Here is a 14,735-nt window from a genome sequence, read left to right as displayed (position 1 = left end):
TCCCGGATTGCTCGGTCTACCTGTGCAACCGTCTCAGCTCCCCAGTTTACTCGTTGACACTTGTTTACTCGTTGGTTACCTGGAGGTGTTCTAAAACATTAGAAATCACAGAAAGTTGGCTGACTGAATTGTAACCGCAAAACTGTCTCACTGTTTAGGAATTTAACATTTGTACATGTACTTAATACACGAACATCTATTGAATGCTTTGTCCTTATCACTCTCGTACGGCTTTGAAAATAAATGAGCGTAACAGTATATTTCTATTGGAGTACGTTTATGAATCAGACCGCAAATTTATTTATTTTATCTGTGTGTATTTTATTTATTTGTTTCTTTCGTAATCCTTGCTAACGTAAATTATATATATCACAAAGAAATATATATTATACTGTTAATTTATTTATTTTAAGTGTGTCTGTAGCGGCATGTAAAATTATGAAAAAACAAATTAATACGTTCTATGTATTATTTATTTGAAGGGACTTTTACTTGTATCTAATAATTTAATAATTTATATTGATTTTCTTTTGTTAACAGCCAAAAAACAAAATGGTACAGCGGTTCGAACAAATAGCTTGGGTTCCGGTGCGCGCACGCCACCCGCGGAGCGCACCAAGTCCAAATTCTCAGCATTCGGTAGACTTTTTAAGCCATGGAAGTGGAAACGGAAAAAGAAATCGGAGAAATTCGAAGCAGCCTCTAGAAGTAAGTTGTTTTATGCTGTCCATAAGGTCTTCGGATATTCTTTCAATTTATTTGAAATATTAAATAATAATAATAATAATAATTTAATAATAATAATTTATTTATTTTCTCCCTTAAACATTAACAATAATAATTCATAATATAGTGACAGTATTGGGAGACTGGTTTCCAAACTAGGTAAGAACCTGTCATATGGATAACCAGGCTTCCATTCCATAGCAAGTCATATACATAACAAAAAGGAAGTTTGTAAGGGATTGTGTATGTGAGTGTGTGTGTATTTGTGTGTGATAGTGGGGAAGGGTACGCATGCGTGTGTTAGTAAATGTTAAAGGGTGTTTAAATAATAGTATCTTCTGTCGGATAACTCAATTAATCTTTTTTTTTTTTTTTTTTTTAATTGAGGGGAATGCATTTTCGCACAGAGTGTGGGACTCGCTCTTAAAGCCCTACCCACTAAACCCCTCCCACCAATCACGTCACTGTTGGGGTAACTTGGGGTCGCGTTAGCATTCTACCAAGAGACCCCGTGACTGGCTGCTGCAGCAACCATCTTCCATTACATTGACATCGCCTGAGAAGTCTTTACAGTAGGGTTGCAATTTCTTGCACCTAACACGTGATTCGCCGCCATGTTCTCGCTTGCACATATAACACAATGTGGTGCTTCGTCACATCTGACAAATTTGTGTCCCGCTTTTCCGCACCTATAGCACACATTGCTACGGTCCTCCGTGGATGTGCATGACGCCCGTGTGTGTCCTAATTCCAAACATTTATAACAGCGCAATGGGGGTAATTTTAAAAGAACTACCTCCACCAAACTCCATCCTATTATGCACTCTCCTTCCAGAATTATTTTTGCTATTGCAACTGGGCAATGAACAAGCACACTTCTTATTCTGTATCGCCTTTCAATGTCTTTACACCTTATTAAATCTGCTGCGCAGTTTGCCTTTTTCGACAGGGCAGCAATTACGTCCTCGGCAGTAACTGCATCGTCAAGGCCTTTAACCCTGAGACACACCATTTTTTCTGGCCTACTAACTCTCGCCATTGTAAGAAGCGCAGCTTTTAATTTACTGGCGAGTAAATCTGCCTTTTCTTTATATGCCTCGCCTTCTATTTCAATAAGACGCCCACCTGCAGCTGCCCGCCTGATGTTTATGTGACTTATGCCTAACTCAGGTAAAGCTACACTCTTCCTTGCTTTCTTAATAACCTCAGCATATGTAACACCATTTTCCTCAGCTTCCTTTTCTAATGTCACTAGTACTGCTGCTGACCGGGGTACAGTGAGCAATGCCCCTCCTTTGGGTGGGACCACCTCATGTTGCACTATCTTTTTATTTCCTTTCCTCGAAACAACACTAGCCCAACAATCTGGGCGTGTAGTTCCCTCCGGTGAGGTCTGTAGATCCAACGTCATTATCGATTGATCAACTACTGTTTGGTCCGACTTCGACTTTAACTGTTTAGGTAAAAGCCTATTTTCTATATTCGCCAATTTTTTCTTCAAAAGTTCCTCAGTTGAATGCATAATTTCGCTTTTCAGATCTTTCCCAAATGATTTTAAAACCTCCGTTAGCCCTTCAGCACCATTATCAGACCGGGCTAGAAGCTCCCTCTTAAGTACCTCCATCTCTTTCTTTGATTCCTCCAAGCGCATCTTTACACGAGTATACTTCGTTTTAAGGCGAATAATTTCCTCCGATTGATTTTGTAGAGGAAGATATTCAGCTAATTCTTTGATATCCCTCGCTGCTGCTTTCATTTCCTTTGCATACTTTGGTTTTGTGTTTCCTGATTTTAATGCAAGCACGCCAATTCTTTCGGATAGTCGAAAAACCCATTCCTTTATTTCCTCCACCGAAGATTCTTCCTGTACCTTTGATTCCTGTGTCGCTTTTAATGCTTCACGTGCCTTACTCAAGCCTACAGTAGCAACTTGGGTAGTTTTTCTCCATTGTGTCTCCTCTGTTTCCGTGTCGGAACCTGTCATCTCCCGGGATCCGTCACTCTTTTGAAAGTCTTCCATTTTAATCAATTGTGTCGTATAACACAAAGAAAACAACAATAGTTTTCTAACTAATTCACCTTCAATAATAAATGACGGTAGCTAACGCCTACCGACATTTTAAAACACTCAGTAATTAATACGCGTACTCAACGCAATATTTTCACGCTCACTCGCAGCACTGAACCGGCAACACGTCCTATCCGGTCGAGCGCCCGACGCCGTCCGAACTCAATTAATCTGCAAATTACTAAACAAAACCTTTATAGGCTTTTTGGATGAATATAGTAAAGACTTAAATACACTTTCGTTGTAATAAAACGAAGGTCGAGGAACGAAAATTGTCTGTAATATTCTGAATAGCTTGACCTGAAACTAAACTTTGTATCAAAAGTTGTGTGGTATTTTTCCTACCTCATACTCTTAGATTAGTACGATTTATTGATGCGGGTTTGAAGGGATATCCGGAGACATCTTACATTATTAAGTATTCATTCTTGGTCAATGAATGGAATCAATTGCTTGAAGTGTGTCTGTGTGACTGGTAATTTCTAGAGAAGGATGAGCAATCTTTTGTCCTGAGTTCTACAGATTTTTGGAACTAATGAGGCCTGAAAACATCCAGAGAGTAAATAATAGGAATGGATGGGTATTTTTGGGGGCGCAACCTGAGTCGCCTTCCAACTATATATGTACTAAAAAGTGCGATGAGTTATGTATTCTATTATATATTTTCTAAGACGTTTCATCGGCATTTTATGATGTGATCTAAGATAGGGTAGATACTTAAAAACATAAAATGCAGCGATAAGATATATGGTCATAATTGTTATAACATGCACAACAGTCATTGGCTACAACCCTACATGTGTTTTGGTCTCGGATAGTATTCGTTTCTTTCATCATTTCATAGACATGTACGATAGTATCAGACATGTCATGGATTTTTGGGTTTGAGAAATGTTTCATTACGATGCTTGCCTTCACGGTAGGAGCAAGTGCTAACACACAGAAATGTCATTCTATTGGAGCACTGATTCGAACACAACAATAAACTCAGGGATGAAAGTGGCACGCTTCAGTCACTAGGACAACACTGACTAGTCAATATAATAATTACGTATAATAGTTTGAACTAAGTTATGCTCCACAGTTAAATGTTTCTATGGAAAACCTTGTAAAATGGTCTTGTGTGGTATTTCTTCTAGTAAGTATAATTCTTTCTATGTTTCAGCTTTAGAAAGGAAGATATCCGTCCGAGCCAATAGAGAAGAGTTAGTCCAAAAAGGAATTCTTCTACCAGAAAGTCCAGTCACGCCCGTACCCGAAGGCGGTTAGTCTAATTTACAATTATATCTAAGAAACGGTATTTTATCAAAATACCATACACACAAAATAATAATAAAACAACTCTTTAATAACTAAATATTATAGCATGAAAAAGGCAAAGGCTAACCGACACATCTAAATCTGATCTGATTTTGCTATATTCCGCTGATGGTATGAAAGGTTATATAAAAAGGAAACTTTTTATATAAAATTGTGTATCGAACCAAATGTGCGTCTAAGGGCGGCAACTGAGTCCAAATGAAACTAGAAATCGTTATAAAAATCGGGTTACGACATTTTTATATTACAAAAATATATAGATAGTAATTTCAGTATAGATTTACAAAAAAAATGTTTTTCTTGAATAATAATGTCTGATACAATTTAATAACAATTATTATTTAAGAGAAGAGCAAATAGGCATCTGTTAGGTGTGTATCTTATGTTCCTCCAGGATAAGAGAAGGCAAGATTATGTGTCTGACTAGTAAAAAACCATTTCTCATAAAAACACAACTATTATACAAAGTTCTAAAGATCATTAACGTGGTTTCGGTATGCGTCAAAATGACTACGGTCTTTGGACAATGAGTAAGTAAAAGTATTTTTCATTTTAAAGGCGATGGAAAAACCAAGTCCACCTAAGCCATTTGCGCTAATTACTTGGATGTGGAGAACTCAAGTTGAATAATGATGCTATTAGCTACCCCTCGTCTGTAACTATTAAGAACAAAATATGCTATAATTTAGGGTATTAAAGTTTTCGAATTTAATGCTTTAATATATCCAAGTATTAATAGAAAATGAGAATTTTTCGTCTCAATTATAATAATGCTTTATTTACATCTTATTTACATATAATATACAAAAATAAGAGAGAGAGAGATGTACATATGTATACACTATTTTATTTTTTGTTGTCATCATCCAATTTTTTAATAGACAAGATACAATTAGATATTTAAAAAATACAATAAAATATTTATTAAACGAAAGCGTGTATGTGCATGTAGATTTGTGTAGATTTAATTTAGATCTGTAATGGGTCTGGGAAGAACGGAATAATTTTTAATAATATATACTGGAATGAAAGTGATTGTTTCTTTTATGTAGAAAATCTATTATTAGATGATTACTACTATTCGTGTTTTTAAATAAAATATCAAAGTCCTACGTTATCTTAATGAGTAAGTTATTAGACAAAAACCAGGATTTGCAGGTATTACCTGAAGTGACTCAAAACGGGACATTGGTTTAAATTAGGTCAAATAATAAATAGTCAATGTAAAAAAAAATAAAGTAATTAGTTAAAAAAGTTCGCGACGATTTCTAATAAGAATAATCTCTTGGCACGTTCATTTTTCATAGTACTGCTCAAATTTTCACGCGGTTTCTGAAAGCGGGACAATTTTGCGTCCCACAGTTCATTTCGGGGACACCGGGACTCGTGATTGTAAAAAGGGACAGTCCCGTTCAAAACGGGACTTCTGGTCAGCTTAGTAATATCCCATGTAAACCCCGAAGCAGTAAAGTAACAAATGCAATGGGCATGCCCATGGTCCCCAGTTAATTGCATACACAATTACGTAAGACTCATGACGGCGGTGTTATGTTGGACATGTGATTTATGCTTTCTATTTCACTTGCGCAAGATCACCAAACTTACTGGCGTACATATAATTAGTTATGCATATTGTAAGTTCAGAGGAAATAAAGGAACGTTTAAACAGAGTAAAATGCTTGTTGAATGAAACCGCATGTACTCTTTTTCTCATAGTTTCTTGGAATATATAAACTATTAAAGTAAAAATGGCCCAGTACTAGAGTGTGAGTGACGTACAAAAATTGTGACTTAATCACCAATAGACATACATATAGTATTTAGGCTGCGAATTGCAAATTATTTAAAGCATTTTCTAAGTCTTACAATCACATTTAAATAAATATAAATATATGTTTCTTTTATATTTATTATTGCTTAATATAAAGTAAAGGTGAAGAATACCGAAAATCATTAAGGTCCGAAGAACTTGCACCACAATACAAATTTTAAATTTCTTATGAACTAAAGAGATAAAAAAATACAATGATTACAAAAAACAAAAACATTACAACAAAATCATAGATTTTTTATAATAAACATAATATGAATCTTCAATTTATTCGGAGTCTTCATCGTCAGTAGCCGAAGACCTATACATATAAACTAATTGGAATTATATATTAAAGTATTGATTCTCTCTAGATGAAGAAGAATACACAGATAACAGAGCCAGCGAGAAGGGGCCGACGATAACAAGCATGCACGCCGCTCTGCAAGCACAACTCGCGTCGCACGTCGCACAGCAGCAAGCGGCTTTAGCAGCAGCTGTTGCAGCAGCGGCTGCACACCACCACCATCAGAATAATAATGTCATAGGTAAGTAATTTTAAATATAATAAACAATACAATATATATGTCACCGTAAGATTGTAAACATCGTTATATTACAATCTATCTAGTAAGATTGTAAACTATCGATAGATTGTGAACCGTATCATTATGATTGCAATTTAACGCGTCATTTTTCGCTATATTGTAATCTACCGAAGTGAAACCGTTAAATTACAATCTGTCCCGCGTCAAATTATCAACTGTCTGCAAGTTCTTCCTGATTGGTCGGTCTCATTTCATTTAGAAATGAAATAGACGTGTCACTTAAATAAAATAAATTTATTATTTAATAGTAAATTAGAAATCCTGACATATGTTAGAAACAAATTGTAACGAAATATTTATTCTACATACACAAATTCTGATTAATAATTTCAAAAAAATCAACAATTATTATGTCTTTAAGCACAAATTATAAAAATAGAAATAACAAACAAATATGACGTGTGGCCGGGGGTGACGGGGGCACATACCGTTCAACCAATCAGAGCGCGAGTTGCATTCCGTCCTACGCCGGTTCACAATTTGACCGCTTCCCATCGATAGATTACAATCAAGCGAAAAATAATACGTTAAATTGCAATCATAATGATACGGTTCACAATCTATCGATAGTTTACAATCTTACTGGATAGATTGTAATATAACGATGTTTACAATCTTACGGTGACATATATAATGGGTACACTAAAGACTCTGCAGGCACAACTAAGAGGAACACTAAGATTACGCTGATTTCCAGCCAATCCTAAATGTGACAAAGCGAAGTTTTAGAAGGAAATTGAATTGATAATTGAAATATAATGCATTATAAAAATTCAATAAGCCTTTCATACAATTTAAAATGATAACTTATATTTTTTTTTGAACGACCAAATGCGTCTACTGGACAGTAGCTTCACACATACACATACATACTGATTCGCATCAATGTACGCAAAAGACGCGTATGAAGTTTAAATTATGAGAGACTCATAGTTTACTCCATGCTTTGCTGATATGACTTGACTTGCATGATAATATGTATAGTATGCTTTTCACAAACATCAATAATATGACGTTAATAATAATAATAATACTTTATTGATCCACATCCTAATGACATACAGACAGACATACAGAATAGACAAATTATATAATTTTACTATTCTAAGATAGGGCCGCCACTTGGATTAGTTTTTTTACTTACTTTTTTTATGACGTCATCATCAAATATGCCTACCTTTTCTATCTCGTTGGCTCATCAGGCCGATCGGTAGGTCGGCCGGTCATAGACGATACTTAGCGTTAAGTTTGACTTGCGTATGTCAAACTAATGAGATTTTGACGCCGCTAGTTAGTCTCCACTCCAATTCTTATGGTTATTGATTTGTAAAAATCATGCCATGGTATATATATATGTAATATTCATTTTTAGTTTTCAGTGTATGTTTTAGCTTATTTATTTTATCTGTATATTAATAACAATATATAGGACATAAATGTTATATAACTAAGTACATTTTGATAAGAGAATGCAACTCATTAGCGCCGACAATGGTAATTGATAAGAATGTAGCGCACTATTTCTAAGACAGACATTGATTGATATGCTTATTTATGCTTTAACGTCAGAGTAAATTTATTTATAGTATCTTAAAGTTAAGAAAAAAAGTCATGAGCCTAATTGCACCCTAACGAAAGAACAGCTGGCTCGTTTCATTACAGCGTAAACACAATTTGACAGAAAGAGAGAAAAGAGTGCAATTATTCATTTAGTTTTGTGTGTAAAAGTTAGTACTACAATTTCTGACTAAGAACTTTTCCCCGGTATATTTCCCGACAACGCACTTGCGAGCCTTTTCACAAGTTGTGACATTGGCGGTGGATCCAGGTGACCCTCCTGCCCGTTTGCTCAAGTACTTATGGTGGCTTTTAAAAATTTAGTTTCTAAATATATCATTATTGTTCCATATACGATAGTTTTATATTCAGAATATTGGAAGATTTACCGTCAATTTTGGTCGTAAAATTGAATAAATACCGTCTGCAGTGTTCAGATACTAGAACTGATTCATGGCGCAATGGACGATGACGAAGATTGCGTATATCTAGCTGATTTTAATATAACCGGAGCATATTGGCGTGTTCATTGAGATTTCATTCATGCGTGGTCTATGAGAATAGATATTGGAAAATATAAGATGTTTTGCAGTTTAGACATAATTTTCTTTAGGACGTATTCACTGACCTGGTTTTGGTCTTCGTGGAGATTGGACTCGTCCTTTATGTAATGGTTGGTTAGGCGTATATTGCTGTGCAAGCACGTGATTGCTGGAATCTTGGTTAAGAGTCCAAATACAGATAGGAAGACTTTGTTTTAGTAGATATGAAAGTTGATATATTGATACTATGCTCTTTGACGTTATTTTGACTACTGGTGTGACCTGAACGAAGTTTTGAAGAGTCCAGCTAGATAACATTACGATCTCTACATTACTGAATAACAAACATTCATGATTTATTGTGTAGATTTTTTAGTGTGTCGAATTGCGTCACAAGTGCCTGAAATTTTTAGATTTCATAAAAATTATACCCTATAATCATTTGGAATTGCTTATTATATTTATAACGTATTTTTTTTAAATTATAAGTAATCTTACAGCTTATATACCTATTATAAGACAATACAGAAAGCCAAAACAGATTTCATAGATAAACATTATATACGTATTATATGATACGGAAAAGAAAAAGAAAATTGAATTTTAACATTTGAGACAACAAATAATACTTAAAATTTAAAATATTAGTTTTATGAAATTTAACAAAATGAGAGTCTATCCGCTTCTTCAAGTACTTCCTCAAGTACGTCCTCACTATCTTTTGAGGTGGAAATGATGGAATAGGTTATAGTTCGATAAAACCCGAAATATTGTCGTATGTAGTTGGTACTGATCTATTTCTATACTTCTCGATATGTTAACTTGTTTGTTGTATTTGATTGTAAATAAATACATATTTTCAAGTTAAAAGTCATGTAAAACAGAGAAAGGCGTGTGCCGAGAATTAGTGGCTTCCTGGCAGGACGAGCCGGGATCGTTGACCTCCACCTGTCACAGCCGCAATGCTGAAACCTATAAAATATTTATCAAAGTACCGATGTTGTATGTTTACGTATTTTAATTGACTCTAGGTTCGTTCAATAAAGGCGGCTTAGTTGCACTTTGGTTAATTAATGAGTTTGTCCAGGGTATGACAGTTTCGCTTTGAAAGGTACAGAGACTGTACGTCGATTAAGTTTTAGCATATGACAATCCCATGTCTATGCTGAATTTATAGCGGGACTGTCACTTAGTAGTAGATTTTCTTTTACAAATGCAAAGTGAGACATGATAGTCGATAAAACGGTTCTTTGTTATATAACAAAGAGTCGTTTTAATAAGATTGATTAGTAGATTGCTCATTACTAGGTCGTCTTAGGGAGAAGATTAGTATCAGCGTTGATTCGTTTTAGTCTCAGTTTAAAGGTTTGTGCTCACTGCTACAATCTAAATGCAGAATTATTGTACATGTCTTGGTTCGTAACCTCCAAATGTCTGATAAATCTCACGTAGGTTCATGGCTTTAGACACTTGCTGCCGTCGAATATTGTCGATATGCAAACAGGTCATATGGTTTGACAGGTGTAAGAGGGTGCAGTGAGGACATGCCCTAAGCTATGAGGGGGGAAGGGGGCGGGGTGTCGGCGGCGGACAGGCGCGCGCCTCAGTGCTGGCCCGCCCGCGCCCGCGCCCGCCCGCTCTCCGCCAGCCCGCGGCCAAACCACTGCCCTAACCTCACTCGATCAAAAACACGCATCGACCATTCGATTAGCCCTTATGAGACGTTCATTACGTATCCCTAGAGGGTGTTGAGCCTAATTAAGCAATTCTCGAGCTTTCTATCGATTGGATTTGTAGTCTTCCGTGAGGTGCTTTTGTAACTACGTATAAAATTTTACTATTGGTTGCTTTGTGGCGAAGAGCATTAACAAATTGGTTGAATTGCTGTATTTGGAGGTATTTAAGCTTAAATCCTTTAAATATAAAATCATATGAAAGCTTATGTGAATTATTATTAAAAGCAGGTCGTTAGGCGCGAAGTTTGCGGGCGATATCGATCCGCACCGGGGTCACGCGATCGCGGCCGCTGCACCGACAATGAGCTCCAACGGCTCTAGTTATATATTACCAATTCTAGAAAATGTATTACACTATAACTAAAATCACTATTGTCAAATGGGACGTTGTATAAGGCAACTTACTTCACAATTAACAAAACAATCATTCGAAAAATTTTGTGCTATTGATTACAGTCTGCAAGTTAAATAAGCATTGCTAGGGATGTTCAATTTAAGTTATATGCTATGTGCAGAAACTTTACTCAGTGGTCGTAGTTAGTTTAAGTGTTGGGTATCGGTAGCGGTGAGCCACGGATGGTATCGTAAACGGTGGGCTGTGTTCGCGAGGCGCGGGCGCGGCGCCGCGCGGCCGGCGGCCGCCGCCTCCTCCGCGCCCGCCCGCTCGTTCCATGATGGGCTACATCATGGGCTGTGCATGCCTCAGAGGTAATATGCATGTCACCCGCATACCTCCACCAGGCTTCATTTAAACCCAAAGTGCCCAGAGAACGCACCACTTACGCCCAAACCCAATAACCTATCTGAATCTCTCATTTTTGACCATCTGAGATAGACAACTTAATCCAAACATTGGTAAAAGTGATTGATGAAAGTGCCAATAACCAATCGACGGATTGTAATAGCCATCTGTCGGTACAAGCTATCCATGGTAGGTCGGATAGGTGTAGGTGTACCTTAGTATGAAAATGACAGTTCAACTGTGCCAATATCCTATCTTAAGATTTTAACTTATACCAGTTTTGTAAAATAATTAAACAGCTAATTGATATATTTAGAACATCTAAATATAGACATATATATTTTAATATTATTTGTACAGTTTCCTTTACTTTATTTGGTTTATATTGATTATCAAATACAAATGTAAAGAGCGAAGAGATGGCATTCTATCGTCGCCAAAAGTGGATTGTCTTCGTAGGGTTTGGTTATTGGGATGCAGATAGGAGATCGATCGAATGTCAGGGTCTGATCTGAGATAGTGGATTAATTATTGGGTTCGGGCGTTATAACAAGCAATTGCCTTTTTAGCTAATAAGTGCCTGCAAGCCGTAACCCGAAGCGGTGATATAGCTTTGAATTATAAGCAAACCTTGATGTAATAACTTTAAAATGCCACGTTTAGTGCATTTATCTAATCTTAAAACTGAAATATAAAAAACAAACGGCGCGCGACGCTAAAAATGATACAAACGCACTTTCACGTAGTAATTGATCGTATCTAAGACTTTCTGTTCAGCTATTGTCTGCGTCACTCTCACATTACAACACAATACCAGATTTAAATTGTATTAAATTATACCAAATAGGTGGATAAAGCCTATTTGAACGGTACTGTTAATATAAGATGGAATTTTTTATTAGATTTTATGGTCGATGTTTACTAATCTTATGATTCATATTTAAATTAGACGTTCAAATTTCGTAATAAGCAATTAATATTATAACCTATGAATGAGTCAAATAAATAATTCTTATCGAACATATAGTTATATTTAAAAATCCACTTGTTCCTAAAGCACTATACCAGCATGTAATTTTGAATAAAAAAAATATATTTCAGAAATACACACATTATCGTTACAGCCTATGCCAATACGACAGTGTCGAGAAACATTTAATACAAAAAAATGCAATCCTCGAAGGCTTGTCTTTGAATAAAATATTATATATGATGTGTAATGCATAATTTTCTGCATACATTTCCTGCAGTTTGCAAGTTGAATACGACTCGAATATTAACATTGATCATCACCTGACGTCATGCAGCTTCAGATGTGGGTGTAGACTTACAATAAGCGTGGGAGGATGACGCGTATATCTCTACTTGCACATTATAAGTGGAAAGTTCAGTGAAATAAATGACGTAATTTCAAGCACATGAACTAGAAGTAATTGTAGTCGATGGCTCTAAGGCATGTTGTTTAAGTAGTTTTGTCATTAATACGTTATTAGAAATTCTCAGACATATGTAAAATAAATTCCTATTGAGTTGTGGTATTTCAAATAATTGGCTCGATTTTATTAGAAGTGTAGTATTTAATATTATCTTTACTATTTTATATTAGATAGTATTGCATCTTTGAATTTCTCGTATTTGGTAGAATTATTCGTATACAATTAGTAAACAAGATTAGCCTTGGTTTGATTTATTCTATCTATTATAATGCAACGTCTTAATCAAAAGTAATTTAAACAATAATAATATAGCATTTTATTTCAATCGACAGGTACATACGTAAACAAAGATTATTATACTAAATTAGAAGTTTAAAAAAACTATTCTAATATTTGGATCTTGCATGATTTCTGCAGATCAGTTTGCCAGTCGTCAAAGGCCTCTTCCAACCTTTTCCATTCAATTTAAACAAAGTACACTTTAATTAATTTATATAAAGTTACTAAAGTCGGCAATTTGTCATAATTTATAATAGTTTTTTAAGGAAAACATAAATTTTCAATAAGTTTGACATTCAACCTACATAATAATTGTATGCTGTGTATATCATGAAAGTACCAACATATTCCAAATACTATAGGAATCGTATTATAAGAGACATCTATTCGAGGCACATTCAAACAATAAGATAATGCTGAAGGAGGCATAACGGGTAATAATTTAGTCTCCATGTCGAGCGCACCGCGACGCTCCGTGAATATCCTACAAAGTTTCTCAAGGACGAAATCCGGGTCATTGATCTTACACTGGTACCCATATAGAGATTACAGAAATTGTTCGCTCATCGCTGACTCAATACTGATATATCCAATACTGTTTTGGTCGTGTTTTGTTTTTGAAAACAAAAAGTTTCATATTTAGAATAGGTTTTTATTTTAAACATTTAATGTTTATTCTGCTGGATATTTCAGAAAAATGTATAGTTCAAATTACTATATATTACATACAACATCCGAATAAAAACGGATTAGATTCAGTTTTTTGTACCTCTGTTTGCGAAGATAGATTTTATGTAATTATTTCCGTATTTTTTTTTTATATTTTACTTTAGAAACCAAAAGTAAAAATCAATGTACATTTTAAAAAGATGAATTCACTGTAGTGGTATTGAAAGTGGAACAAAGTAGGAATGAATAGGTGTAGTTCAGTGAACTTTGATAAGCATAGCGGTGTTAGTTTTTTGCTTCGCGTTAACACAAGAGATGAATGGCGATAAATTAAAAATTCAAAACAAAGCTCGGCGACGCGTGGGCGACTAGAGCGCGCAGGGCGGGCGGCGGGCGGCGCGCGTCGATCGAAGAGCGCGCGCGGAGCCGTGCTAGGGCGGGCGGGGGTAACGATCCGGCCGCAGTCTTCCAACTGTTAGCGCGCCGCGAGCATGAGCGACGTCGGCACGCTCGCCGCGATGGATGCCTTCGCGGGCGGCGCGAGGCGAAGGCCCTCGCGATTGCCGCCGCCGCCGCCCTTCGTTCCTCCGCCGCCGCCGCAGCGAAACGACCACTACTACGTGCGCCGCAAGTCCCCTGTGCCCCGGCACTCCTCTAACCTCACGCTCTTCGCGCGCACCAACGGTACCCATCATCACCGTCATCCACTTGCACATGCCTTATCACCACTTCTCGCATTCTTATGAAACTAGAAATTTAATTGTAAATATTTTTCATATTTACATCACTGTTTGATTTTTATTTGTGTGAATGTTTTGTTTTTAAACTTAGTTCTAAATAAATGTTTTCTTCCACAAGTTCCTCTTCATATAATTAAAAAAAGAACATTGACATCATCTTCAAAATGTTGCTTTATTTGAAAGTTTGTACTTTACTCGAAATTTGTTTTTTTTCTTGATCTTTTTTTTTCAATTTATAATATATTATCTCCTTACATCTAAAATCTGCAAGGACGTAATAGGCACATACAAAATAAATAATATAATTTTATATTATATATTAATTATTTATTACGTTTAATTTACTATATGGACCAGGAAAACTGTACATTAATATAATATAAAAATGTAACGATTTTGCATAAATATTTTTAGTCACCGTTATCGAAAGTAATATAAATTTTATACCTTTAATATTAGTAAGTATCTTCACATCTATCAATCCTCATAACATGAACATTAT

The 14,735-nt window shown here is 35.7% G+C and overlaps 1 protein-coding gene across 5 annotated transcripts in view; it reads left to right on the top strand.

Annotated features, from left to right (window-relative positions):
• Positions 1-14,735, top strand: part of LOC110996590 (phosphatase and actin regulator 4) — a 49,608-nt gene that overhangs the window by 16,610 nt on the left and 18,263 nt on the right. For all 5 annotated transcript variants that reach the window (XM_022264347.2, XM_045629035.1, XM_022264355.2 and 2 more), the window contains 3 exons: positions 541-708; positions 3,960-4,058; positions 6,299-6,472. In XM_022264347.2, coding sequence (XP_022120039.2) covers positions 541-708; positions 3,960-4,058; positions 6,299-6,472 — 441 coding nt within the window. The remainder of the gene's footprint in view (positions 1-540; positions 709-3,959; positions 4,059-6,298; positions 6,473-14,735) is intronic.

This window comes from Pieris rapae, chromosome 7 (genome assembly GCF_905147795.1).
Source record: "Pieris rapae chromosome 7, ilPieRapa1.1, whole genome shotgun sequence".
NCBI classification, from domain to species: domain Eukaryota; kingdom Metazoa; phylum Arthropoda; class Insecta; order Lepidoptera; family Pieridae; genus Pieris; species Pieris rapae.
The sequence above is the reverse complement of the archived record's forward strand: the minus strand, read 5'-3'. Positions and strand labels throughout refer to the sequence as shown.